This window comes from Egretta garzetta, unplaced genomic scaffold, assembly GCF_000687185.1.
Source record: "Egretta garzetta isolate BGI_Z169 unplaced genomic scaffold, ASM68718v1 scaffold56, whole genome shotgun sequence".
NCBI classification, from domain to species: Eukaryota; Metazoa; Chordata; class Aves; order Pelecaniformes; family Ardeidae; genus Egretta; species Egretta garzetta.
The window spans coordinates 9,474,308-9,499,666 of NW_009260182.1; the positions used below are offsets into that span (position 1 = coordinate 9,474,308).

General features: G+C 41.6%; 1 protein-coding gene across 1 annotated transcript in view; it reads left to right on the plus strand.

Moving 5' to 3' along the window:
* Nucleotides 1-22,282, plus strand: part of WDFY4 (WDFY family member 4) — a 153,321-nt gene extending 131,039 nt beyond the window's left edge. The window contains exons 54-63 of the mRNA XM_035897359.1: nucleotides 949-1,040; nucleotides 7,138-7,350; nucleotides 7,902-8,049; nucleotides 8,921-9,078; nucleotides 10,737-10,895; nucleotides 14,601-14,780; nucleotides 17,694-17,876; nucleotides 18,497-18,584; nucleotides 20,819-20,930; nucleotides 22,025-22,282. Of these exons, the coding sequence (XP_035753252.1) occupies nucleotides 949-1,040; nucleotides 7,138-7,350; nucleotides 7,902-8,049; nucleotides 8,921-9,078; nucleotides 10,737-10,895; nucleotides 14,601-14,780; nucleotides 17,694-17,876; nucleotides 18,497-18,584; nucleotides 20,819-20,930; nucleotides 22,025-22,091 (1,400 nt within the window). The 3' untranslated portion in view covers nucleotides 22,092-22,282. The remainder of the gene's footprint in view (nucleotides 1-948; nucleotides 1,041-7,137; nucleotides 7,351-7,901; nucleotides 8,050-8,920; nucleotides 9,079-10,736; nucleotides 10,896-14,600; nucleotides 14,781-17,693; nucleotides 17,877-18,496; nucleotides 18,585-20,818; nucleotides 20,931-22,024) is intronic.
* Nucleotides 22,283-25,359: the final 3,077 nt, after the last annotated feature.

Sequence of the window (25,359 nt, forward strand, 5' to 3'; positions counted from 1 at the left end):
TCCATTAAACAGGGCAGGAGTTTTGATGTTGCAGACAGGATGTTTCACAGTGTCAAGAGCACATGGAAAGCAAAGGAGAAATTCCTTAAGAATCATCCTAAATTGGTGATGGCAAAGGAAATGTAACCCATGGTGTTGAGGTCTAGCTATAATTGTATTTAAGATATCAGTGAAATGAGAGCTGCTAAGAAAAGGGCACAATGTGAAAAAGATGTCAAAAGATTGTTAAAAGATAAGAAAGAATTGGAGTAGTTTCTTCTTGAAAGAAGGCCAAGAAACAGAGCCTGGCTGAAATCAAGATCCAGAGACTGACCTGAGCAGAATCAAGTGGAGGGACCTAAAAAAGACACTGGAATCTTGCCAATAGAGAGAAAATACACAAGAAGGTTTTGCAATAGGCAAAGCCAAGAACCTGAATCTGTTCACTGCTACACTGTAAGGAAACTTGCAGTCCCAGACCTGAGCCTTAACTTAGACTTGAATTAATCCGGTCACACAACACTGCTCTGATTTAAGAACATATGCTCAACTTCTGAAAGGAATCGGACTGCAAAGAACTTGAGAACAAAATCCCTTCCAGTGGCTCCTTTAGTAGGAATACCTGGCAGTTAGGCCTGTGGGATTATGCATAAAAAGAAAGTTGTGCCAATGGGTTTGTCTTGTCTAAGTTTGAAGTCTGTGCTAAAATAGTTTGTGCTGAGGACGTGCATATTTTTACTGTATTAGTGACAGTTACTAGAACACCTTCTTGGTGCTTTATTCCTAGATCAGAAATACCAGGAGAAATTGGTTTTGCAGTGTTCTATGGCACTGTATTTGATGTAAAACCTGAAACAGCATTTGTGAAACACACCTCAATTTCCTTTGACTTCAATGTTTTAGAATAGCTGTTCACATTTGCAATGCGTATGATTCTTGGTTTTAATTATCCCTTTGTAATTCTTACAGGCTGCATGCAGGATGGAACAGTGCTGGGAGATGTGCAGCTTCCTCCCTGGGCAGATGGGGACCCCTATAAATTCATTCTCCTGCACAGACAGGTCAGTGAATGTCAATATTTGTGACAAAATGCTGAACTGGCTCCCACTGAAAATGAAACTCTGAAGGCCAGAGTCACAAACCAAAATATTAGATCCAAGTGGATCCTGCCTTTGCAGAGTTTGCGCTGGGTTCTGAACATTGCACATCTACTTTTCTGCCTAACAATTCGCACTGAATCAAGGCAAACCAGGTGAGGTTTGTATCTAGGTCTGTGGCATGGAACTATCTCAGCCTGTAAGTGTACATGAACATAACATAATGCATGCATCTGGCATTTACATGCATACAGTTCTGTGTTGCTGCTAATCAGCTGTGTGTTTTTTCATCTACCTTCACCTCTGAGTCATGCTGCGACTACAATTATCTTTTTTATTTTGTGGAGGGGGGAACCCTGATGTGATTTCCTGCCTTTAACAGTCAGCCATGGCATTTTGAAAGCAAATAGCTTTAAAGTCCTGAGACTTACTGCAATTAGTGCTATCTATGAATAGTCTTACTTCTGTATGATGTCACCTGCTACGTAGTAGTGAGTGCAAAGACAATTCTGAATGAAGGTTATTGCATTGAATGCAGACTTTGCCGCTGAATATCTTGGTGCAGGTCTCTCCTTTTGCTAGAGCTAAAAAGGGAATGGGCTGTACTATAGTGTCCCTGCATTATCTCATTGGATTTCCTCTGGCAAAAGGAGTCAATCTGTATTTGTGAGTGCCTGCATGTTGTTGCTGTGTACAAGAAGCATGGTGATCATATGTTTCAGCATTGGTGGGACTAAACAAATAGCCAAAGATTTTCAAGGCATTGCATCACCCTGGTCTATCGTATGTGCCTTCAGTTTCTGCCTCAGTGGGTTCTTCTCACCTCTCCTATGCTATGCAGGCCTTGCCCTTGGGGGGTTGGGTTTAGCTTTAGCTTTCTGTAATCTCTTTGTAGGTGATTGCATCCAAACCTGCATCTACAACCATGTTCTCTACTTTGATATCTCCAAACAAGCCTTTCCTTAGTTAACCTCTCCAAATGCTGGTTCCTAAATCCTGTCTCTGACCTCCTTTCTGACAGTCTTAAGTTTTCGTTCCTGTTTTGAACAAAACCAGAGTCATACTCTTATCTTGTAAATATTCTTTTCTCTGCTGTTCCCCTAACCATTGACAGCAAGCGCCATGCTCCCGTTAAGGTAGCATTGCTTTCGTGTCCCTTGCTTTGCACTTCTGTGCTGCATTCAGAGTCCATACTTTTTGTGGTTGTCCATACTACTAAATCATTTCCATGCTTTTCCTGGGCATCGAATCTTCATCTCATTCTTTCTGATATCTTGTTGCAAGTCAGTACAGAGACAACTGGAAGGGGACCATCTTTATTTTCTATATATATAGAAATTATATATATAGAATTGTATATATAGGCATTATATACAAATATCCTTCCCTATGCCCTTATATTTTAAATTTCTGTATGTCTCCGCTCCTCATACATAAAGTGTCTCTCCTTTCCCTCTTGATACCCTACACATCTGTTTGATTTATTTGTTCTGGCCTCTCCTTACATCTTCTCCCTGCAGCCACCTTGGTGCTGTCAGTAATCTAGCCTTAGTCCCATGTTTGGCAATGCCATTTTTATCCATGCTAAAAAAAAAAAAAAAAAAAAAAAATTTCTTTATAAGATGGTCTATGGGCTGTGAATCCATCCTGAAGAAAATGTTCTATTACACCAGTTTTAAGAGAACAGGCTTCTGGTAGTGTGCATCATCTGCATATCTTGCAAAGAATTAATTGTTGTTAAAACATTATATTCCAAAGATAAGTCAGTGCTTTGTGGCACCTGCATCCCATGCTGTCTCTGTAGGTTCCTGATGCTTTGGCTTGTGAATAAACTCTGAGTATGAGAGTGAGCCTGTTCAACTCTGGATCCATTCACACGTGCTCAGGTTACTCCTGAGTGAACATGGATATGATCTGAGCCTGTGCTTGACTACTTTTTTGTGCAATAGTCCTGCCTTTGTTTCTTTTTTAGGACTGTTAAGCATATAGTGAGACATTTCATGTTTTAGTTTAATTGATTAAGAGGCTCCCTTTATGTCTCAGAACAATAATGCTAAAAAAATACTTGAAATAAGTTAATTTTCTATCTTGCTACTTTACCTATTTTTAAATAGGTAACTCTTATATACTTATTAAAAAAGTTGCTTTCAACCATTTTGAAAATGCAATTGAAAGTAGTCACCTACCACCTTTTGCCCCAGAATCCTTCCTTAGTACATAAAAGCTTATGACTTAATGATATTCTAAGTTATGTGGTGTGGAGAATAACTGCTTACTATTATTAGTAGGTCTCAAGTGTCTCCATGCCTAGTAGCTTGACTCAGTGGTGTGCTGCCGCACAGTTTAGTAACCTAAGCCAGTACATTGAATTTACAGCATATTCAGTAACTAATCAGTCCCTTTAGAGAAGCTACACTAATCTTCTTGTTCTTTGTTTTACATTGTATTTCTGTAGCAGTTACATGTGAAACTCAAATCACAGTCCAGTATTACTGGGCTGACAAGCACATGGTGAGAAGACCTGTCTGGGAAAAAAATGTATGGAAGAGTTTTTACAGCAGAAAACTAATCAGATTGAAATGGGAGCGTGTCAATAGTAACAAGAAAATGTCTCAGTAGATCATTTCAACTTTCTGTCTTCATTATCAAAACATTTCAAAATTATCTTTTCATTGCAATGTTTATATCAGATTACATGTTGAAGTGATGTAGCTGCTATAATTAATATTGTATACTATATTGCTTCCTTATTAGTAAACTACAAGGATGTAACTTTTCTAAATTTAGAATTGGGTGGGAAGGATTTTAATATGTGAGAAAATTTGAGAGTTGAGCTCTTTATTCTGATTTGGAAAGAAAACACTATTCAGTGTCTGAATTTCCCCCAGAACCTGGCTTCCATTTTTCAGTCAGAGTCTGTCCCATGCCTGTTTGCAGCTTATTAGCTTGAGGGTATAAGAGGAGAATGTTTTTGTCAAAGAACTGAGATGCAGAGAAGTTAAGAGCTGTGTTTAGACTGCTTACACTCCCATACATGCACAATAATAGGTATTACTGAGTCAGGCATCTCTGAAGGTGCCTAGAGAGTGATTTAGAGGCTCGGGCTCTAGGCACATTGAAAGGTAATGGAAGGGAATTCTCAGTGCCTGTAACCACACGATGACACATCTTCTACTAGGAAGGAGATCCTTGTGTAAGTGTGTGCGCTGCAGGCTTTCTACTAGAAGTACAGTCCTTGCTAAAATGTAAAGTTGAGCCTAGAGAGTGCCCAATCCCTTCCCTTGCAGAGAAGCAACTCAGTGCTACACACTGCAAATAGGTTTTGGCCACTGAGGTCAAACATGCAACAGTTCCCTTGTGTTCCCCAGCGACTCCAATGAAGGCATTTACGCTGATGTTTTTTAAAGAAAAATGTAGGGAGCAATGCTGTCTCTTATATAGTGGCTTGTCTGGAGTGTAAAGTACTGAGCTGTGCTCCTTACTGCTTGTGTAACGGTCAACACTGCAAAGGGACTTAGATACAATGGGGAACATCTGCTTTCACTTTGTACTTTGGAGTAAGGGTGCAGTTTGGAAATGAACCTATCAATCATCACTGCATAGCATGGTTTTACTCTCACTGTAGAGTGATCTCAGATTGTGTGAACTAGATTTGTTTTGGATGAAACGAAACCAAAAGCTGCACTCCAGTTGTGCGCTCCAGATGCTGGTGGCATTCAGCCTGTGGGGGCAGACTAGATCTAGTTTGAAGTAAAGCTCCCACAGTGCGCGTAATGTGAATACTGGGCCCTCTCTACCATCTGTTCTGTTCTACAGATCTGCTTCCACAGAGCTAGACTATTTGATAACATTGGCACAGCTGATAAAGCCATACAACTTTTACAAATTAATTCAAATCTCAAATAGGAGCATTCTAGCAAATGAAATATCACATTTATAAACTCGTGTTCTTAATGATTTGCCTGACCTGATCAGACCTTGTGTGCGGTCAGTCCAATATTCTCTCTCCAAACATAGGTAGTACTAGATGTTACACAGGAGGGTGCAAGAAATCTTGCTGTGGAAAGAAAGAAACTAGTCTATCTGGGAAAGTTTATCTAACCCTGAAGTTGAAGAGTTAGAGATCTTGAATTCTGAAACATGAGGGTTTCTGTCTCCTCTGAAATCATCCACAAGACTGGATGTACTTGTTACTGGTATCACAGTCATTTTTAGTAGGCTTCATAGTGGGTTTGGTGCATTCAATAGATCCAGGTCAACACTTCTCTGTGGTTTGGATATTGCTTTAAAGAATATGAGAGCAAAAAATTGTTCTTGACATAAAACTGCGAGTATCTCCCTGTTTCATGTTTAATAAGTTAGGAATCTAGTCTACTAAAGAAATTAATTAACTTCCTCCTGAGACCGCAAGTTCTCCTTCCCTGGCTGGGCTTGTCGTAGTGCTCAGTGAAATACTGAGAGGCTGCACAGTTGCAGTTCTGTTGGTTGCTTTGTTTTGCTCTGGCAGTGATGCCAGGCAAAATTTACAGTTTGTAATTCATGGACTAACTGCTTTTATTAATGAGGATGAGTTCTGAGTCTGTTCCTAAGTGTTTTCCTGTTGTTTGCAGGGGACAGATTGTATGCCATGCTTGTTCTCTGAGCTGCCCTGTGATCGTTATAGCTGTGGGCAGGGTCATTTAAACCAGCTGCACCGGGCTAACTGTCTGCTCTGTGAAATGAGCCATTGTTCTGGATCCCATTAGCTTGTTTATTTCTGCTGTGCTTTGGGTGGGATGGTCTGCTTGGGAGACCTTTAACTGAGCATCGGGGAGTATTGCACAGTCAAATGATTCGGTGATAGGAAAGTATTTTTAATAACGCTTAACACTGCTGTTTGAATCATTGGGCAAGGCCATTTTGAGAACGCACAAAAATTTGGTGAGGCGGGTGATGGCAGGGGCAGTAGCATTTAGTGAAGCCTCATGGGTAAGGCTGGCTAACCTGGAGGTGGGAAAAGGTTCAACTCAGACTTGTATCCACTGCTTATGAACTTGCTGGCTGGGTCTTCCAAGAACCAGTTTTCCACTATGATTACACTGAGCTGTCTAGGGAGCCCATGCTGGGGTGGATGTATTGCCTTGTAGCATCTCTCCCAGTCTTCTTCAGTAGTAATTATTTCTTCTGTTTCCATTAATCCACACACCTGTCACTATGGGCGGCAAATGTAATCAATGTTAACCACTTCTTATTTTGGGGAAAAAGAGTTCAGAGCCCAAGTTTTTCCAAGATGAGGAAACCTGGTGCTATGAGTCTCTCTGCTTACATCCTGATAGGGTAGCAAAATGTTTCTTGAAACAAACCCAAGCAGTCTTGAAGTTTCTGTTATATGGCTGCCCTGCTGCACCCCAGCTCTGTTATTGCAAAACCACTTCCCTGTCTGGGCTTGCATCACCCCTTGCTATTTCAGTACAAGCTCTACATTCTCTTTGCTGTTCATGGCATGCAGCCTCTCCTTCTGAATCCTTCAGACCCAAATTAAGCTCCTCTGCTAGTAATCTCCCTTTCCAATCTATATTTACATTTATCTTCTCAAATAAAATCTCTGCTACTCAGTGTGATTCATAACTAAGGCATATTTCTACAAATAGTTTATCTATAGAGCAAAGTGGTAGTACCAAATGCTAACAGATGTTTTGGTCATTTAAACCATCTTGTGTCAGTAACAGTATTGGTGAAGACATGATAGCACAGGCTTTAATGTATGTTGGAAGCTGGAAGATGTGCCATATCTGTAGAGTGCTTACACTTTGCTTTGTGGAACCTGCCTGTGTTGTCTCTGAGGATATTGCTCCTGGTGTCTGCTAAGTCAAGCATGCTGCACTCTGTCCTTCCTTTTCCTGTGGGGATGCACCCTTCATCTCTTTGGTCACATTTTGTGAGGATGTGCCAAGAAGGATGGTACTGGAGGAACTGAAAGTGTGAAGATTCACTTCCAGCGAACTTAAGTCTCCAGCAGGGATTGGAAAGTGGTAAAGAATTTGTAATGGATAGAATCTACTTAATTTTCTTTTGGTTTCAGGCCCTGGAAAGTGACTATGTCAGTGCACACCTCCATCGTTGGATAGATCTGATTTTTGGCAATAAGCAACATGGCTCAGCTGCAGTGGAGGCAGTTAACACCTATCACCCTTACTTCTACGGAGACAAGATGGACCTCAACAACATTAAAGATCCTCTGATTAAGAGCACCATCCTGGGTTTTATCAGCAACTTTGGGCAGATACCAAAGCAGGTACCACTTTATCATGAGAGTAGAGAGCATAATTTATTTTGATGTTGTAGTATTTCAACTGGAAAACAAGAATAGAAACTTAAATCAGAGACATTTTCTGACTTAAATCTGCTAAAAGATGGGCTATAGATTTCTCCATATTGTGTACTACATTGGTATGCACCCACATACACGTGGTGCACTGTGATTCCACTTTCTAATCATTCTGTTCCTGTTGTATGCCATACAGCTGTGGCATTGAATCTGAGTTCTGCTGCTTCAGTACAGTCACATGAGTAAACACTAGTTTGGGAATGGGTACCATCAAAGAAGAGCAGCTCAAAGCCTCACCTATACGTTCCTCTATTCTCCTGAATCACTGGGATTAGCTTCTGATCTATGTGAGGAAGGGATGTAGTCTGACAAAAATATAAAAAGGGTAAGATTTTATTTTAATGAAGGGGTTCATGTATGACAGTTCTGGAGTCTGTGATTAAGGATTTAAACAGATGTTTCCCCTGCATGATCTGGCAAATAGAGATTAATTTTTCAATGCCATTCCTTTGTTCTAGCTCTTCACGAAACCACATCCCTCCAGGAATGCTCAAGGGAAAAGTTCACCAGGAAGAGACCCTGTGCTGTCCCTTCACTCAGGTGGAATTCTTCCTCCTTTTATGAACAGCCTGCAAAATCTGAAGCTCTCACCAGTTACAATAAAAGGTGCTGCAGGGGTTGTGGAGCATTTTCTGAGCTAAGTAGTACGGAATTCTTGGATGGGGTGAATATGGATTTTCAAGAGCACAAAAATAGTCACAGTCATTTGTATGAATTGGTACAATCAAGATTCTCTCTGCCAATTGTTGTTTGTGCATGTGTGTATTATGAGTGGGCATTGAAAACACTCAAATACTCAGGAGAAATCTTGAAACTTCTGTTGTAGAGTTCAGAACAGATTTTTTTTTTTTAACACATCCAAATATTTTTTCTCTTATGCATTCTGAATATGTTAAATTGAAACATAAAGCTCACCGTTTTCCATTCTCATTCTCTCTATATTCAACGGCAAAGTAAATATTATCTGTCTTTCTCTACTTCTTGATCTTCAAATCCTTTCTTTCTCTTCATCTTTTTCTTAGTCTGTTACTTTTCTTACCATGAAGAAGCCTGGAAAATTTCTGTGTGTCTACTTTTTCATACCATGGTGGTGTTGTTTACACCACACACCTTTGTGGGGCCAGTGGATTCCTGTAGCTGTACTGCAGGGGCTGTTGGTGACGTGCCTGGCACCCTCTGTAGTGTGTGGCATAAGGCAGTCTCCCAGTGAAAAGGATCTTAATGACACTGCTGTTAAACCCCCTCCTTGGGAGCGCATCACTCCCCTACATGGATTTCTGCGGTCCATCGGAAAGGGCCGTTTCCACTGTTCTGTCTGGAATCTCAGTTATAGACTGGAATTGTGTCTGTGGGCCTGACCACAGCACTAAGCCCAGTTACGGGACTTGCCAGCCTCACCACACAAACTGTGCAAGGAGGGAAGTTAGCACAGGTACTCTAAAACCGAAAGAATTAAACATGTTCTCTGTCTTGTCAGATTATCCCAAGGGAGCTATTGGCCACATTGTTCATACTGAGAAAGGCATTCTGGCTGTTGAAAAAAATAAAGTTTTGATTCCTCCTCTTTGGAGCAAAACATTTTGCTGGGGATTTGAGGACTTCACCTGCTGCTTTGGCAACTATGGGTCTGAGAAGGTAAATAAGAAAAAGTCTAAGCATTCCAGAAATGAATTATATGTGTGGTCTTTCGCTGCTTTGGGCACCTGTTTCAGAAGCTGTTGGGGAGCTGATTTCAAAGGATGCTCTACAGGGCTTTCTCACAGTCAAACTTCTTGAGGAATCTCAAACTGGATATCCCAACAGAGTACAAAATCATTCTACACTGCTGAAAAATGTGGCATTTCCCCTCTAAATTATCCCAAGTTTTCCTTCCAGTGACTGTGTTGTCTGTCAAAACAAAGGAGAAAACCCATTTCATAGGTTGTAAGGACAATACAAGGTCTCCTGGCCACTGATTAGAATTTTCATTGCACAGAACTTTCTGCTGGGATCAAGATAGGACCATCTGTCAATTCCCCTCTGGGTCCCAAGCTTAGCCCAGTGCATTCATTCAAAATAATAATGTCTTCTGTTCTAGAAAGTTAATACTCTTACTTCTTTGCTGTTAAAAATCAACAGTCTGTGTCATCACACTGCTTGTTAGGGCACTTAACAGATGCAGTTTCTTTCTCTACCACAAACACACTGATTTTTGGATGTGTTTGGGACAATGTTATGACATGAAAAGGCATCTGAGTTAGCTTGGGTACCAGAATAGCAGAATACATCATTCAGCAACATACTGACTTGGGTATTTGTGCAAGCCACATCATTATGTTTTTACAGATATACCTGTCAATGGAAGTGAAAAAGCCATGAGATGTGTTTTACTTTCTGCTCCCTGTATAAAATTGAGAGTTTTGTCCATGGATTTCAATTAAAATCAGTGCTTAGCAATTCAAAGTGTTGCTATAGGTGTTTGTTTTGTTTCTTCAAAAGTCAGGGTGTCACTGATGCTAGAGACACTGAGCATAGTGAGTGTGATTACATGGTCACTATGAGAAGTAATTGGGAATCCAACTTGAGTTCTCTCTGGGTCAACAGTGCCTCTGGACATGAGCTTAACAGAAATTTTTGTCCTCATTCTAAGTAAGTAAAGGTTTGTTCTGTCTGTGGTATGGTTTTTGTAGCTGTGCCATCCAGCTCCACCAGAATCATTAGCACCAGTGTTGTCCCCATTGTGTGGGAGAGAGCTAATGCAGGGTGTGAGCAGAACAGTGTTTGTGCTATAATTGTAGCAATGTGTAATAGACCTGACTTTGGGCTAGGCTGGTTTGGGTGCTGCTAACAGAGCCATTGGCATAGGATGGAATTTAGAGCTTTGGCTTTTGGCTTTTCAGTCCAAGTAAAAGGAGAGTTGCAGAGCCTGGCACTAACTCTGCTAGCAGTGGCCGTCACAGCCTGAGCTTTCTTTTTAATCCACATTGAGTGTTTGAATTCTGTCACTGTACGGTGGCAGAATGAGTTTGCCTGAAGTTATGTAAGAAGCCTGTGCACAAGAGGGATCGGGACTTGGGACTCAGGTCTCAGCTTTCCTGTTTGGCCCCTGGAGGATGGCACTGCTGCATGCAGCCATAGCCTGCGCGGCTGCATATTGGGCAGCTGTGCGGTGAGCATAGAGACTGGTTGACATTTTCTTTCCTGGATTTGAAGAAATGGAGGCTCAGTTCTGAAAATTGAAGCTGCCATTTGGTATTAATAAATGCATGGAATCATCAGATGAGCATTTGACTTAACACTGCTTTCTTGTACAGAATGTGACTACATTTGAGTGCATGGCAGAGTGGGGAAAGTGCCTCTGCGCTGTGTGTCCTTCAGCAACTACCATAATCACATCTGGAACAAGCTCGGTTGTGTGTGTCTGGGAACTTTCCTTGGTTAAGGACAAAGTGAAATGTCTAAACTTGAGACAGGTCAGTACTGCGGCCCTTTTGCTGATAATATGCCTTATACCCACAGCTTATAGTTCTGAACTCTGCTTAGGTTTGGTTTTTTTTTTTCCCCTTTGGTAGCACTTCGAAAGTTTGTCATGATCAAAGAAACAGTGAAGATAAGTCATATGCTCTTCTCACTTGAGGTGCAGCCAACCCTTGGATTATTTTCAAAAAACAGTATCACCTGAAGACGCTTATAGTTCTTTTGGGGCTGCTACAGCAATGGACAGGATCTCCAAAACACCCTGTGAACTTAGCTGATGGAGATGAAGGCTCAGCTAGGCAAAGTTCTTATTTCTTTTCTCTCAACCTGAATTCAGAACAAAAAGGTTTATCTGTCACTCCATGAGGCAGGGATGCATTCAATAAGAATGATATAGTTTGTGTCCTTATTGTCCAAAGTCCTTCAGTGGCTGTTGATTTGGAGCTCATCTATAATCACCAAACAGCTGTATAAAAGCTATTTACAAAAGTAAATTCTTATGCAAGATTTGTGTGGTTCAGCTCTGGTGAGTTCTCAGCTTTACAAGTAAAGCTACAGCACATGTCTATCATATCTGAAAGGCAGCATAGGACCCTTTTTTCCTAAGAAATCAAGAAACTGAAAATGCTCTGCTACTTTCAGGCAAGCTAATACAGCATTCGCTGATCAGCAAGATCTCCAAGTATTAGAAGCTGCTTCTGTTCATTTGTTCTGGAGGGATAGTCAGACAATATTTTAGTGCTTTCCATACCCTGAGCCAAAACATATTCTGTTTGTCATTAAATGATGTGAAAATTTCAATGTCTATTGGAATGCTAGAGTAGTATTTAGATCTTCATTTATCTGAAATTCTTGTGTGTTGAAGTTAGTGGGGAACCCGTGTTTAGAGCAGTCCCTCTTCTGAGGTTTATGATTCCTGCTTGAGAAGAAGCCAGAAATATGATACAAGATCTTCAGTGATGACCTTGTAGTCTGGCTGGTTATTATTCCAAGCCAGGGCATGGACATAGAAATGGAAGAAATAGTAGTAGAGAAAAGCATAAGTGGTAATCTTCATCAACATCAAAATGATACCAGTCAGGGGGCAGTTTGAGTTTCAGGCAACTGTTTGAAGAGGCTGTCTTTTATCTCCAATACAGTGCCTTTTTCTTTAACAACCTAAAATCATTTGCTGATGTGTTCTACTGTGATTAATCTGGTATTACCCAAAGTCCACAAAGTAGCATGAGATCATGCAATGACAAATTCTGTATTTTTTCCTTCTCTTTGCTAGCAGAGGCTTTTTTTTTTTTTTATGACTGTCTGGCATAGATGTAAATGTAAACTATGGTTCTAAATGTCTTCCAGTGAATTACTTGCTGCTTTCATGTAATTCACTGCTTCACGGTAGGTGCTTTTTCTGCTGAACAAAAAAAATTGTATCATCTTTCCTGAGAGAGTGAGCTTTGCTTAAGTAAAGCTGATGTGCTATAAAGTGGATGCTATTCACTTACCAGCTGTCTCATGGGACTGACACATTCTGGTTTGGAATGTAGTAAAGTACAGAAACTATATTTCAGCAGAAAAAGTCGCTTTCCCTTTTTTGCAGGGGCTGCTTCCACAGTTTTGTGGAACACTAAAGATTGAGCATAATAGCCTCAGTATTGATCTATTCAATTTGCCAGTTCCCTTAGTGTTCATGAGCAGAGAGATCCATGCAATCCAGCCTCCAGAATTTCTGGGCCACAGGAAACACTAGACTGGGAGAAGCATCCGGGTGAGCTGTGCTGTCTGCCACGCAGACTTCTTGGGGAGGCATTAAGTGTAGCTGTGAAGTGTCTGTGTCCATGTCAGCCAGTTAAGTTGGACGGTCAATCTTGGTTTAAGTTTTCATGGACTAAGCATTCCCGCAGTGAAACTGGTCATCTTTTTTGCCTCTTGACATTTGTGAATTTACTCTGAAGACAGGCCTCACAGTTCTTTCTGCAGATATGCTTCAGGACATGTCCCATTAAGAGAAAACCTGTCAGTCTTTGCAGAGCAATAATGAGAAGACAATTTTTATATGAATATGCATTAAGACACTGGTGGATTGAAGCTGAGATTATAACTGGGCTCAGGTCTAGCCCTCTCTTCCACATTCAGCTTGTATTTAAAGCACTTCACTGTCAAATAGGATCTTTCTGGGTTAAAAAAAAGGATTTTATTAACACTTGTGCAGGAGCTTAGCTTGGCTTGACTTGGCAGTTTGAATACTGTCACAGTGGGTATGTTTCATTTCATGCTTTGGAGGAAGGGGAGGAAATTTGGAGCCCTTGAATCTGCCTTCTCCCAGCCCTTTTTGCAGAGGTCTTGTACAGTCCTTGAGCACAGGCACTGGGTTATGCCCAGTCCTTTGTAAAGAGACTCTTCTACAGCCAGTCCAAAGCTATTGCTGAGCTTCCTTTTCTGTGCTTAGTTGAGTGTTTCTGACCTCTGAAAACCACTGCTGGACACCCCATTTTGTGCCAGTATCTTCAGTCAACAGTTCTTGTGAATGGAATAAATCACAAGCTGAAATTCATCCCTTGCAGTGGCAGGTCACCTTCAGTAGTAGATAGCCTGCTGCAGCTCAGCTTCTTCTCCAGTCGGATTAATGTTTGAAAACTGTTGTCCTAGTAACCTTGGCAAGTGGCAGCACATGTTAGCCAGCAAGAGTTCAGTCTCACAGTCACACGCTGGAAAAGAGTATAAGATGCATTTGCAAAAATCATCTGGGACATGTGGCTCTCCTGCTCCATGCTGAACTGAGATAGACCCTGAAGATGTGCTAATTATGTCGTGTAGAGAAAGCCAGCAGGGAATAACTGTTAAAACCAGCATTAAAACTGGTGGGTCTGATTTTTCACAGTAAGGCAACTAAAAATTGAGCCCTGAAAGGGTTTTTAGGAAAGCTGTGAAGGACTTTTTCTCTGTTGCCCTACAGGCTTTACTGTCATTGGTGGTTATGCAGCAGAAATGTATACTGCTGCCATTTGAGAATGCTGCATTAAAGAGTTGTCATCAGCATACTTCTATCCCTGATTTCTATCTGTGCTATTAAATTGCCTAAAGTGCAGGGTTTTTTTATGAACCTGTTGAAGGCTAAATTAAGCTTGGAACTCCTACAAAACAACAACAAAAAAAGTATGTTGGATAATGATGAAAGAGAAAGGAATTCATATATGGCTTTATGCAAAAGTTATCCGGAAATGCAGTTTTTCTTCTTAACTAAAACTGGAAAAATATTAGTACTTGTTCAAGAAACAGGAAGAAAAGACTGGGGAAGGTCACTGAAATACATCCTGATCAGTTTTGTTTCAAATTTTTTTTTTAGATATTGAGAAATAGTAATTTCCAAGCATAAAATGTACTTAAAACTACATGGACTGGAGTGAAAAATGTTTTGTTGCTGAGCACAAAGCACTGTCATAGAGTCTAAAATGTATGCCAAGGGCCCTGAGTTACTATGCAGCTTGGGGCAGTTCATTTAATCTCTTGGAGACTCAACTTTCCTCAACCACAAGTTGATGACAAGGATGCTTCTGTAAGATTCTGTGGGATTTCCCCCTTCATACCTTTTTCAGTTGTCCAAAGAATGACTAGGTTGCTTGTTCTTACTAAGCAAATGACAGTAGGACTGTGGTTCCCCAGTAAATCAGCCACTGTCTGTTGTAGTTTATTGGTTGCTTGTTCCCCACCAGGCTTTGTATGGGCACACTCAGGCAGTGACCTGCCTTGCTGCGTCTGTGACCTACAGCATCTTTGTGAGTGGATCCGATGACAGAACCTGCATCATCTGGGACCTAAACCAGCTGACGTACATAAACCAGCTTCCTGCCCACGAGGCAAGCCTCTGTTCTGTCGCCATCAACAATTCAACAGTAAGATCTTAATTTATCATCTTTCTTCTGATGTATCCATGAACATTTCATGATAATTTAATGGGTGCTCTTCCTAACATAAAAACATCCTGAGAGTCTGATACATTGATTTTTTTTTTTTCTTTCTACAGAGATTGCTAATAGTGTTCTTAATGATGAGAGGCAAGCACTAAAAGCAACATCTTAGACTGAGTAGCTAAGTAGAAGCATCTTTGGATGGGTAGATAGCAGGATTAAACAACTTCTGGTTTACGAAGGATGAAGTATTACCCTAGTAGCTCCTGGATTTGGCTCACCCATAACCATATTGCCTCCATTATTTCATTAATTTCTTCTGATATTCATGCAGCAGAGCAACGTCAGCTGAGACATGTTAGGTCTCAGTCTGCTGCCTCAAGTGGCAACTTCCTTACACCTTTGCAGTGACTATGTTGGCTTTACTTTCCCTTCTACTCTCAGGTGCAGGGCCGGGGCGGGGGGAGGTGTCTTGATAGCAGTAGACATAAGTCTGTTGTGGTCTGTGCCTGGCCAGAATTGCATGTGTGTTGATAGGAAAATATTCTATATTGGATTTTACTGTAAACACTCTGGATAAGATTTTTTTTCTAACCTTCTACTTCCCAAAAATGTTGCTTGCGTGTTTGTATTTTCTGTCTCTGTTAATATAATAGAGCAGAATGCCAGCTGCTCAGACAATTCAAGGTTGGATCTAGTACCAGAGCTTGTACTAAGCTTGTACAAAATTGAGTTCATAGCAGTAAGAAACTAGGCAGACATTCTCTGCTTAGTTTGTGCAAAAGTAGTCATCTCATATCAGAGCTTTATTAACCATGCAGTCTGATGGTTAGCAACTGAGGGTGGGAATTAAGTAGTCTGTTCAGTGCCAGCTCAGCTCCCAGCCCCAAGGGTCCTGGTTAGTATAAAATGGCTGGTGGCTTCAGCAGGCCAGTTCAGAATATGCTGGTGGTCCCTTATGAAGCAATGCCGTGCATTCAGAAATGAGTGAGTGGACTGGCACAGACCATGGGCTGGAGACCCCAGGAGGATGGAGTCCTTGCCTTTTGATGTACCAGCCCACCAGCAGCAGTAGCCTTGTTAGATGGCAGCTCCTCTTCTGGAGCTGTCCAAAACCAAGATGGTCTGTGCCAGGAATAGTCTGGTGATTGATCCAAGAGCAGGTCTCCAGCTTGCTGGAGTGCAAATGGTTAAACTGATTGGGCAATAGTCTGCAGAAAGGTTCATTTAAAAGAGGAAAAGCCTTAGGAAAGTATGACTGAAACTTCAAGGAAAAAAAGATGAAGGGGTCCATATGTTGTGGATGAAAAAAATTCTTTTTAATGTTAGCAGAATAGGATGTTTAACTCTGAAATGTGTTTTTGTTTAAATTTTCTATATATATTTATATATTATAACATGAAAATAGAAACAAAATGTTTCCATTGTGCTAAGTTTAATATTTTGATTGACACAAAAGTACATGTTTGGTAACAAGGTTTTTTTCCTGGAAAATTCAGAATGTTTTGAAGCAAAGTTTTGAAGGAAACAAATTTCCGAGCCACATACTTCTCTGTGAAATAAGAGATGCACAGGGTTCTTATGTGATTATTGTTTTTTGTATTTGCTTGAGCATCTAGAAGCTCCATTTATAGATCCAAACCTCATGGCGTTTGTACCACATAGACACAAAATAAAAAGGCTGTCCCAAAAACTTTATAAGCTAAGGAGGATTGTAAAAGCTAGCTCTAACTAATGATTTCAGTTAGTTTTAAATCCCTGGTCTAGACCTGAAAAACACTGTAGGTCACTAACAAATGCCTGGACATTATGTACTCTCATGCAGATAAGGTAGCTGAAACTTAATCTCTTTAATTATTGGCAACTCTGCTTCAAATGCACTATCCTTGTTTTATCTTCAGAATTCTGCCCTGCAGTGTGAAGAGCCCTGGTCCCAAATCAGGCGGGGTGAAGCGCTGTGTTAGTCGATTGAAACCAGATGTACACTGTTAACTTAAGGGCACACTGGCCTTTGCCAGAATCAGATGACTTTGCTGATGGTGTTCTATTCAGCTGGTTCTTAGTAGGCATCGAGGGCAGAGAGGTCAGGTGGAATTTCAGCTGGTAACTTTATCAAAATGCACTTTTGATAAGATCATTGAAAATTGTAGCACTGGCTCTCGGTTCTGTGTATTCCTTGCCCCTAAGGAATGACCTGTGTACCTGCTCCTTATGTGCAGTCTGTGTAAGAATACACGCCTGCACAGAAGGGAGAGGAGAGCTTCAGGTGCAAAGGATGTTCTCTGCAGCAGAAGTGCAGCTCGGTGAGCGCGGAGCTGGTCATTGGTCAAATGCGAAACACAGTCTAAAAATGCGATGACATTGAGCTCCCTGTGAGGGGCAGAGGAGGATTGTGAAATCACCAAAGGCTTCGCAGCTAAGCAGGTGAACGCCGTGTCCTTGTTTAAGGGAACACTTACTTATAAAGCTTAAAAGAGCACTAGTCCTGGCCCAGAACCTGTGCTAGGCATTGCCTGCGCACAGTCCTTGTCCCTGACAGTAGCTAGAACAGTCTGTCAGTCTGCTTTTTTACTAAAAGCCTCGGTTTTCTGGAAAATAGAAAGGAAACATACAAAGAAAAGTTTTTGTTTAAAAAATGAAAAAAAACCCCTTGTTTCTGCATTATCTTGCTGAATCTGAAACAGTTGGTTTGGGTTTCTACGATGCAAAAATGCAAGAATTTTTCATGAGAAAAAAAATCAATGTCATTTTCTACTATCTCTGGTTTAAATCATCTGCCTGGAAGCAAAACAAAGGTCAGAATTTAAGTCAGAGCAACCCTGTAATTTATAATCAGCACTTAAGAGCTGTGAGGAGGAGGAGTAGGATCTTGAAACATGGCCTCTTGCTTTGTTACAGGGTGCTATTATCTCTTGTGCTGGATCTTACCTATATCTGTGGACAGTCAATGGCCAGCTACTTGCAAGCGTCAACACCACCTGCAGCCCCGAGAGCCGTATTGTTTGCTGCTGCTTTGCTGAAGTGATGGACTGGGACACCCGCAGCATCATCATCACAGGAAGCACAGACGGAGTGGTGAGGGTAGGTAGATGGGGGAGAGGAAGGGGAATCCTGATTCATCGTAGACCAGATGAAAAATTTTGCATGCTAAATGGAGGGAGAGAGCTGCTAAAAGCCCGTGCTACTTCCTTAACAGGGCAGAAGCTGAAAATCAGAGTAAAATGTTTGCTTCCTATCAACTTTTATCCTCTTGAATGGAGGATTCTTTGCCATTCAGGAAGAGATTTGAAAATGTGCTTTTCATTCTGGTGTGGCTTTGAAAGCAAAAATAATATTGCCCATTGGAAATATGTTTGAGTCTGGTTTCTGAGAGTTGATTCATAGCTCAGTTTATTAAGCCATACCTTCTGAAGGGCAGGAGTTCACTGCTGGTTCCACCTCCAGTCTAGCGGGAGAGCTTCCTGGGTTACTGGAATCCTTGTTAGCGTGTCAGCCCTGTAACCCCACCAGCTCCCTCCCTACACTTCTCCAGTGTGTGACACCCTGCAGCATAGCGGCAGAGGGAGAGACAACTGTGAAATCCTGTTTTGATGTTAGAAGTCCAATTTCCACCCCTTGTTGGGAAGCAGACAGCCACATATCTCTCTTGTTGCATTGCTATAATCCATGCTTTTTCTGTTTTTACCTCCTTGCTGGCATAGCTGTGGAAGACTGAATACACCAATATCCCAGGCCAAACTGCTGGACTGAGACCGCAGAGAGGCATGATGGAAGACCCAGGCAACACAGGTATGACCACAGGATGGGCTGTAAACTGCAGTGTGACTGTGTGCTGCAGACCTTGTTTGGTTGTGAGGATGAAGAGGGGGTGTGAGCACGGTGGCGTGAAGGGCAGATGGTGCAGGTAACTGGTACAGCATTACTGTAACCAGCAGCAGAAGTAGTGGGTAGCCACTGCCCTGCCTTGGAGACAGAGAGCAGCCCTGAGGCACCAGTCTCAAGGGCGCATCCTGCCTGGATGAAGCCAAAAGCTTTTTCATAGGCTCTGTCATGGGTTCTGTTGAGCCTGATAGACTACCTATCTGCATAAACCAAGGAAACAAATGAACTATCCTGGCTCCAGAAAGCCTACTCTCTTGGCACCTCTGCTGATGGCCTGTACTAAAGTATCCTGGCATAATGTCAGAGTGGGCAGTGCCGGATCCTGCCCTGGGATGGGACAGGGAAGTTTGTTGCCTTTTCCACTTTAAATGAGGTCAGAGACCCTTCAGATTGGTGGGAGGCCAGCAGCAGGCCCTAGTACATGGAGCTGCTTATTCAGGGCTGTGCCAAGCTGAAGCTGATGCCCTGGAGTTCTCGCAGCGCTGAGGTTAATAGGCTGATGGGGCTACAGTGCTGACTGGTATTAAAAACAAATCAAGCTCACTTCTCTGTTCTAACAAATACAGGAGCTGAAACCTGCCAGGGAGCTTTAAAGGCACATCCTAAATAGCACAGATTGCTTCTCTTCACAGCACGTTTTATAAGAGAAAGGAATTGTGGTGTTAGTATGTATGATTTACACCACTTATCTGCTGTGATCCTCATTATAGACATTCTTTATTACTTCAATTTTAGGCACACAATTTGCATAAATATAGAGCTATAGATGTAACATCTGCATAAAAAGTATTATACAGTAATGGGGCATTACCACTGAGATCTTCAGAAGTGCTGTTCATGTAACTTAGCACCTATGTTACTTAGATTGGTATGTGAAAATATTTATATATACAGAGGTATATTGGAAATGCCAAACCAGATGCCCATCCGACCTTTTGTCGTGTCTCTCAGCGCAGATAGAGCCAGATCCTTCTAGGGAAGGTGCAAGAACATCAGAGATGCTAGATGTGAAATAGTTTGGCTGTGGTAGCTACATATTTGGCTTCATTGTGGTTTCTAATGAGATTGCTGTAAATCAAAGCAAAAGACTTAACATTCCTACCAAAATCCTTGTTGTATTATGCAGTCATTTGGCATATTCTTTTTACATGTACAAACATCCAATTTGTTTTAAGAATTTCCTAAATTCTTGCCCGTAACTTCCTGTGGCATTTATTTCCATGTCCTATTTACTCAAGTACAATTGCAGAGGCGTGCCTTTGAGCAAATTGAGATTTTAGCTATTTTTAAATCTGTATCTTAAACAGTTCTCCAAACTAGGACTAAAAAGCTGCCCATGGAAGTACAGCAGAATGCTCTGTTTGTGCCTTTTTCAGAGAGCATCATAAAAGATGGTAAGCACTGACCAGGCCCCTGGTGATGTGTAGACGCACACACCTGTTCACACATGAACGTAAGGATGCATGTTCTCAGATGCATACAGCAACAGCGTTCTTTATTAAAGAGTTGAGAGGTGTAATCAAAGCAGTGGCATGCTCCCTTTACTATTCAGATGACTTCAGAATTATTTTAAATGGCCAAATATTCCCACATCTCATTCTACGCGTTAAAATAAAATTAATACAAAACACAGTCATTAAAAAGACCAAAGTAACTATGATTGAGTTATGTTGTTAGGGGTGTGTGAATGTATGTGTGTGTATGTGAAATGTTCTCAGCATTTAATTATTGGTTCTGTTATGAGCAGATTTAGATAAGTTGATAATACTAGGGCTTTATGTAATTTCTTTTTACTAGGCAATTATGGGCTGTATTATATCCTGGCAGCAAGGTATTGTGGGGCATCTTATTAAGCATAGAGCCAGTGAAAACTGATGAACAATTTTGCTGAACTAGGCATGCAATTTAGAAAGCAATAATACACAAATCCAATTTAGCACACAATTGATACAGCCGCACGTCAGCACATGTAACTATCATAGCCACAAATTAAATTGGGATGGGCCTATTTTGCAACAGCACAGGCTGAGATTAAATATATTTGTTCTCAACTTAACAACTTGCTGACCGTAAATAATAACAATCCCATCCATGCTGCCCCCAGACACTTTCTAAATATTTATTTTTAAACCACGCAACAGGTAACAAGTGTGGAAAACATCTTGTTCTCTGTCGGGAACTGAATCCCAGCCTTGCCTTGACTGGAAAACCAAGTAAGAGCAGCCCAGCAGTGACCGCGCTGGCTGTATCCAGGTACTGCCTTTCCCTTGCATTGCAGCCGGTGTCTGGGAGAGGGCACCACACCAGCCTCAGGGTCTCCGCTACTCTACCCTAAATCGGCAGCTCATTTTATTTTATTCTGAATTTTGTATTACTGCTGGGGGTTTTGTCTATCTTTTTTTCTTCTTGTCGTTTTTTCTAAAATCTCAGTTGAGTCGCTCTGTCTTAGCCCAATGCAGCTACTCTGGGAGCTGGCCTGGCTAACTTTATTAAGTGAAGGATGTTGGGATAGTCAGTGGTCAAATAGAGGACAACCCAGGAGAAATAGCAGCTTTCGGCCAGAATAGTTGTAGAGATCAGTAGTTGCTACGCTGTCTCTGCACCACAGAAAACCCGCTACCCTATGAGTTGCAGGAGATGCTCTCTTCTTAAAATGTAAACAGGAAGGTTTTGGCCAAAGGACAACTTTGTTGTTAAACTTGACTTAGTTTGCCCAGCCAGCAGTACTTTATTTTACTCAATCCCCCTCCTGCAGCTTCATCTGGCTGTAAGATTTGTCATTATCTCCTACCCCAGGATGTTACAATGAACTGTAAAACAGTTGCTGTCTTTCTCTCCAAAAGCACTGGTATTTTGAGAGCTGCTAAAATGATTCCTGTATTCTGCATGCTCAGGTTTAGAGCGCTTTGAGTGTGATGCTTATATGCATTGAAAGTGGGAAAGTTTGGCAGGGAGGCTTAGTTTCATTCTTGTTGATGGCACTGAATGCAGTAGAAAATTTCAGTGGCTGAACCCGTGATATTATGTGCTAACAAGTCTGAATTCTGAATCTAGCCTGCAGATTTAATTAACGTTTGTGAATTCTCAGGATCAGTGAAGGGTAAGAGCTCCTGATCTGACTAGATTGTCAGCAGCTAACCCACTGAACTCCAGAAGAGTTTGGATCTGATTCTAAATTCAGTCTTTGAAGTATGAATCTTTGTCTACTCTATATCATTGTTCCTCAAATTTAACATTAAAGATAACCTGCTGCTGCATCCTCCTCCTTGCTAGACATACAGGAGAAAGCCTTGATCCTATTTGCATCTTGTTCTTAAACATTTTTCTCTTTTTCTTTCTTTCTCAAGAAATTCCTCCAAGTTCCTAGTCGGTGATGACTGGGGAAGAGTCTGCTGCTGGTCTGTGGATGGGTAGGAAGAAATAGCCAAGAACTCTTGGTTTTTCAGCCTTTTGGATGAAGAGAAAATTACCCTTCAGAGCATGAAAGAGTCAGAGAAACTGGAAGCCTGTGATAAGGGACTGAATCTCAAAGAAGTTTTTGGACTGACCCTGCAGTTAGCTCTGCTTGAAATTAGAGAATGGACTCCAAAGTTGTGAGAGACACTGACAGACATGCACATAGGCAATGAGATTTTGCAGTATTTGTCCTGAGAAAACTTTTGTATTTCAAATGTTATTTTAGATACTGAATTTGGCATAATACATTGTATTTCACAAATAATATCTAGCAAATAAAACTCTTGATTATGCCAAAGAGCAATGTGGCTTAATTAGCCTATTCTAATTTTAATACCATGAGACCAGAAAATTCTGAGGCTTCAAACAGATGTGAAGTGAGTTGCAGTATCTTTGTTCTTATTAACATATGAGTATGTTAATATCTCCGTTCCTACTCTTCCTCCTTCCCTGAATCTGCATGAAAATGTATGCATGCCTTCTGAAAAGCTATTTTGTTTGCAAAGTGAAGGCAGGAATTCCCAGGTTGACAGTGCTGCCTTTATCCAGCCCCACTGTGAACATGTGTTATGGTGCAATCTTTAGTTTCCTAGCCGCTGACTTTTTTTTTTTTTCCCCTATAGTGAGCAAGGCAGGTAAAATGCATGGAATGGGTGAGGAGGAAGATCTGACACAGCCGGTCAACACATTCTTTCATTCTCTTCCTTCACTGCCTTCTTTCCTAATCTTGTCCCGATGTTCTCTGGAGTATCGTATATGAGACATACTTTAAGATTTACCTTCACAATCACCCTGTATGGTAGGAGTAGGTATTTGTGGTATAAGAAGGCTGAGGCCATAATGAGGCCATAATTTAAGTGCCATTTGTGTCCCTAGTGGAGATGGAGAAAGTGTGAAAAATCAAACCCCTTAACATTTTATGATAATTTGAAGTAGCTAAACTGATAACTGAACTCCCCCTCTCCCCTGCCCCTCCTTGACCTGGTAAAGAAATTGAGTATCTTACCCTACACACAGAAGGACCGAGTAGCTGCTGAGGCAGCTTCCTGAACACCACAGACTGGGTCAGGCCAAGAGCCAGGATGAACACAAAGGACATTGTGGCTACGAAGGCCCTTGTGTTCATACCACCAAACACACCCCTGACCAGACAGAGCCAGGAGAGTTCCCTCATTTCTAGGGCGCCGAGACTGGTTAGTACTGCAGGAATGAACCCCTGTGTGTGCTGCACTGGGCAGCCAGAGATTGAGGAATGTCAGGAACTGGTATATGCCAAAATCTTGATGCTAGAGACTTGCTAGCATCATTAGGAAGAATCTGGAGTAGAAGACAGGTTTTTAACAGTCTTCCTCTAACCACACCATCAAATTTCTTCTTCCTGTAGGGCACTGCTTTGTTCATGACTCATTGTTTGAATTACATTGCTGAATGAGCAAGACTTCCTATGGCAAACAGCTTCCTTCCTTACAGAATGCTGAGGCATGTTCCCCCACCCTCCACCCCCAGACCACCCTGCATCTCAGTCTAACCTCCACAGTGAGTGAGGTAATTGCCTGTGGAAAATGTAGTAATTAGAGGCTGGCTCATGATGCAGACATACAAGAAAGGCTGCATTATGTCTACACAGATGACCTGGATGGTTATCCTTTCTAACCTCCAAGTGTGTGACTTGATGACTCAAATACTATCCTTTCTGTGCTCAGTGAAACGTACACTGAAAACAGGCCACAACACACCAATGTTTTTGCAATGAAAACATCCAGCTCTGTAGAGCAAAGGCGGACCATGCCCATCTTTCCTTTTCCTGATTACTGAGGAAAGGTCAATTGTCATAGAATTCAACAAAGTTAAGTACACTACTTTTTTTCTCTTCCCTCTCTGTGCATTCTTTAAAAATATAAGCTATGATTTGGGTACATGGACAAGCAAGACTTGGACTCCGGTCAACTGTGAATTCAGCTTTACTGAACCATGATAAAGGTGATTAAGAGCCATGAAAGAAGCTCGCTATCTGCATTTTCATTTACCTAGTAGACATCTTGACAGCTTGCTACTTGTGTCTCCTCCTTTAGCCTTTTTCATGCAGCTTGTCTTTCCTAACAGCAGCTACTCCCTTTCCTAGAGCTGGCATGGGCACCTACTTTGCAGCCTGGACAGCAGCACTAATGGTTCCAGTGCTCTAGACATCAACCTGACTTAGGTATAAGAAGAGGCCAGCTGTAGGCTAGCCACGCATGGATTTGACAGGCTCATCTCCTTGTGCCTAACATCAGTTCCCTTACGTCTTCAAAAGAAGAATGGATCACAGAGAACATACCCAGAGTGTGCACATGTGAATGGAGGTCAGCAGGTTAAGAATGAATGTCTTCCTGGGCCTAGCTTGTTCTAATGTTCAGGGAGTTGTAATCTGCAAGAATATATAAGGCAAATGGGTAGAAATGGGCTGCAATTTTCTCCTGGTGAAAATTCTGATTAGGAGTGAGTTGTTGTACAACAGTGCTTGATTAAGAAAGTTTTGGTTTCTTCTCTAGCTCTAGAGGATTTTTCCCCAGAGTCCTAAGTCATGGAAAGAAATGCACACTGTAAGTACCAAAAGCACCACTGCTTGCTTGCAGATTTATGGCACAAATGTAGGCATGTTGCAGTCATCAAATGTCCTAGGCCTGATACCGCCAGTGTGTGCAACTGTGGTAGAAAGCTACCTGCTCATTCTTCTGCAGGCAAGTCTCTGTGGCATGAAGCTTTTGCTAGGGATTTGTAATATATGGTTGAACAACTAGCTGAAACCAACCCTCTTACAAGCACCTGCTTTTACATTTTTGTTGGTCTTCTGTGTGTTTGGTAAATGATGAATGTCCATGAAATTATGTCAGCTCTAGATGTGGAGGTAGCTTGCACCAACACATAGGCAAGGCTTGGTGCTAGCTCAGGGGCAGTGGTGGTGCTTACTTGGTGGGTGTCCCGACGTGATACTAATGTTCTAATGGCCACATGGGATGCAGACCTAGAATATGCTTGAAAAATGAAGCAAGTAGAGTAATTCCACAGCAAATACTTTCAGCATAACTCCATTGTTACTGTAAGTGGCACAGCACGAACATCACCAGAGTGTTGTAATTATCTCAGAACCAACTTTTGCAAGGGGTAAGTAGCTCAGGGTGAGAATTACCCTTAAAAGAAATCCAATCCCATTAGGATAAGAAATGCAGAAATAAGGCACAGTCTT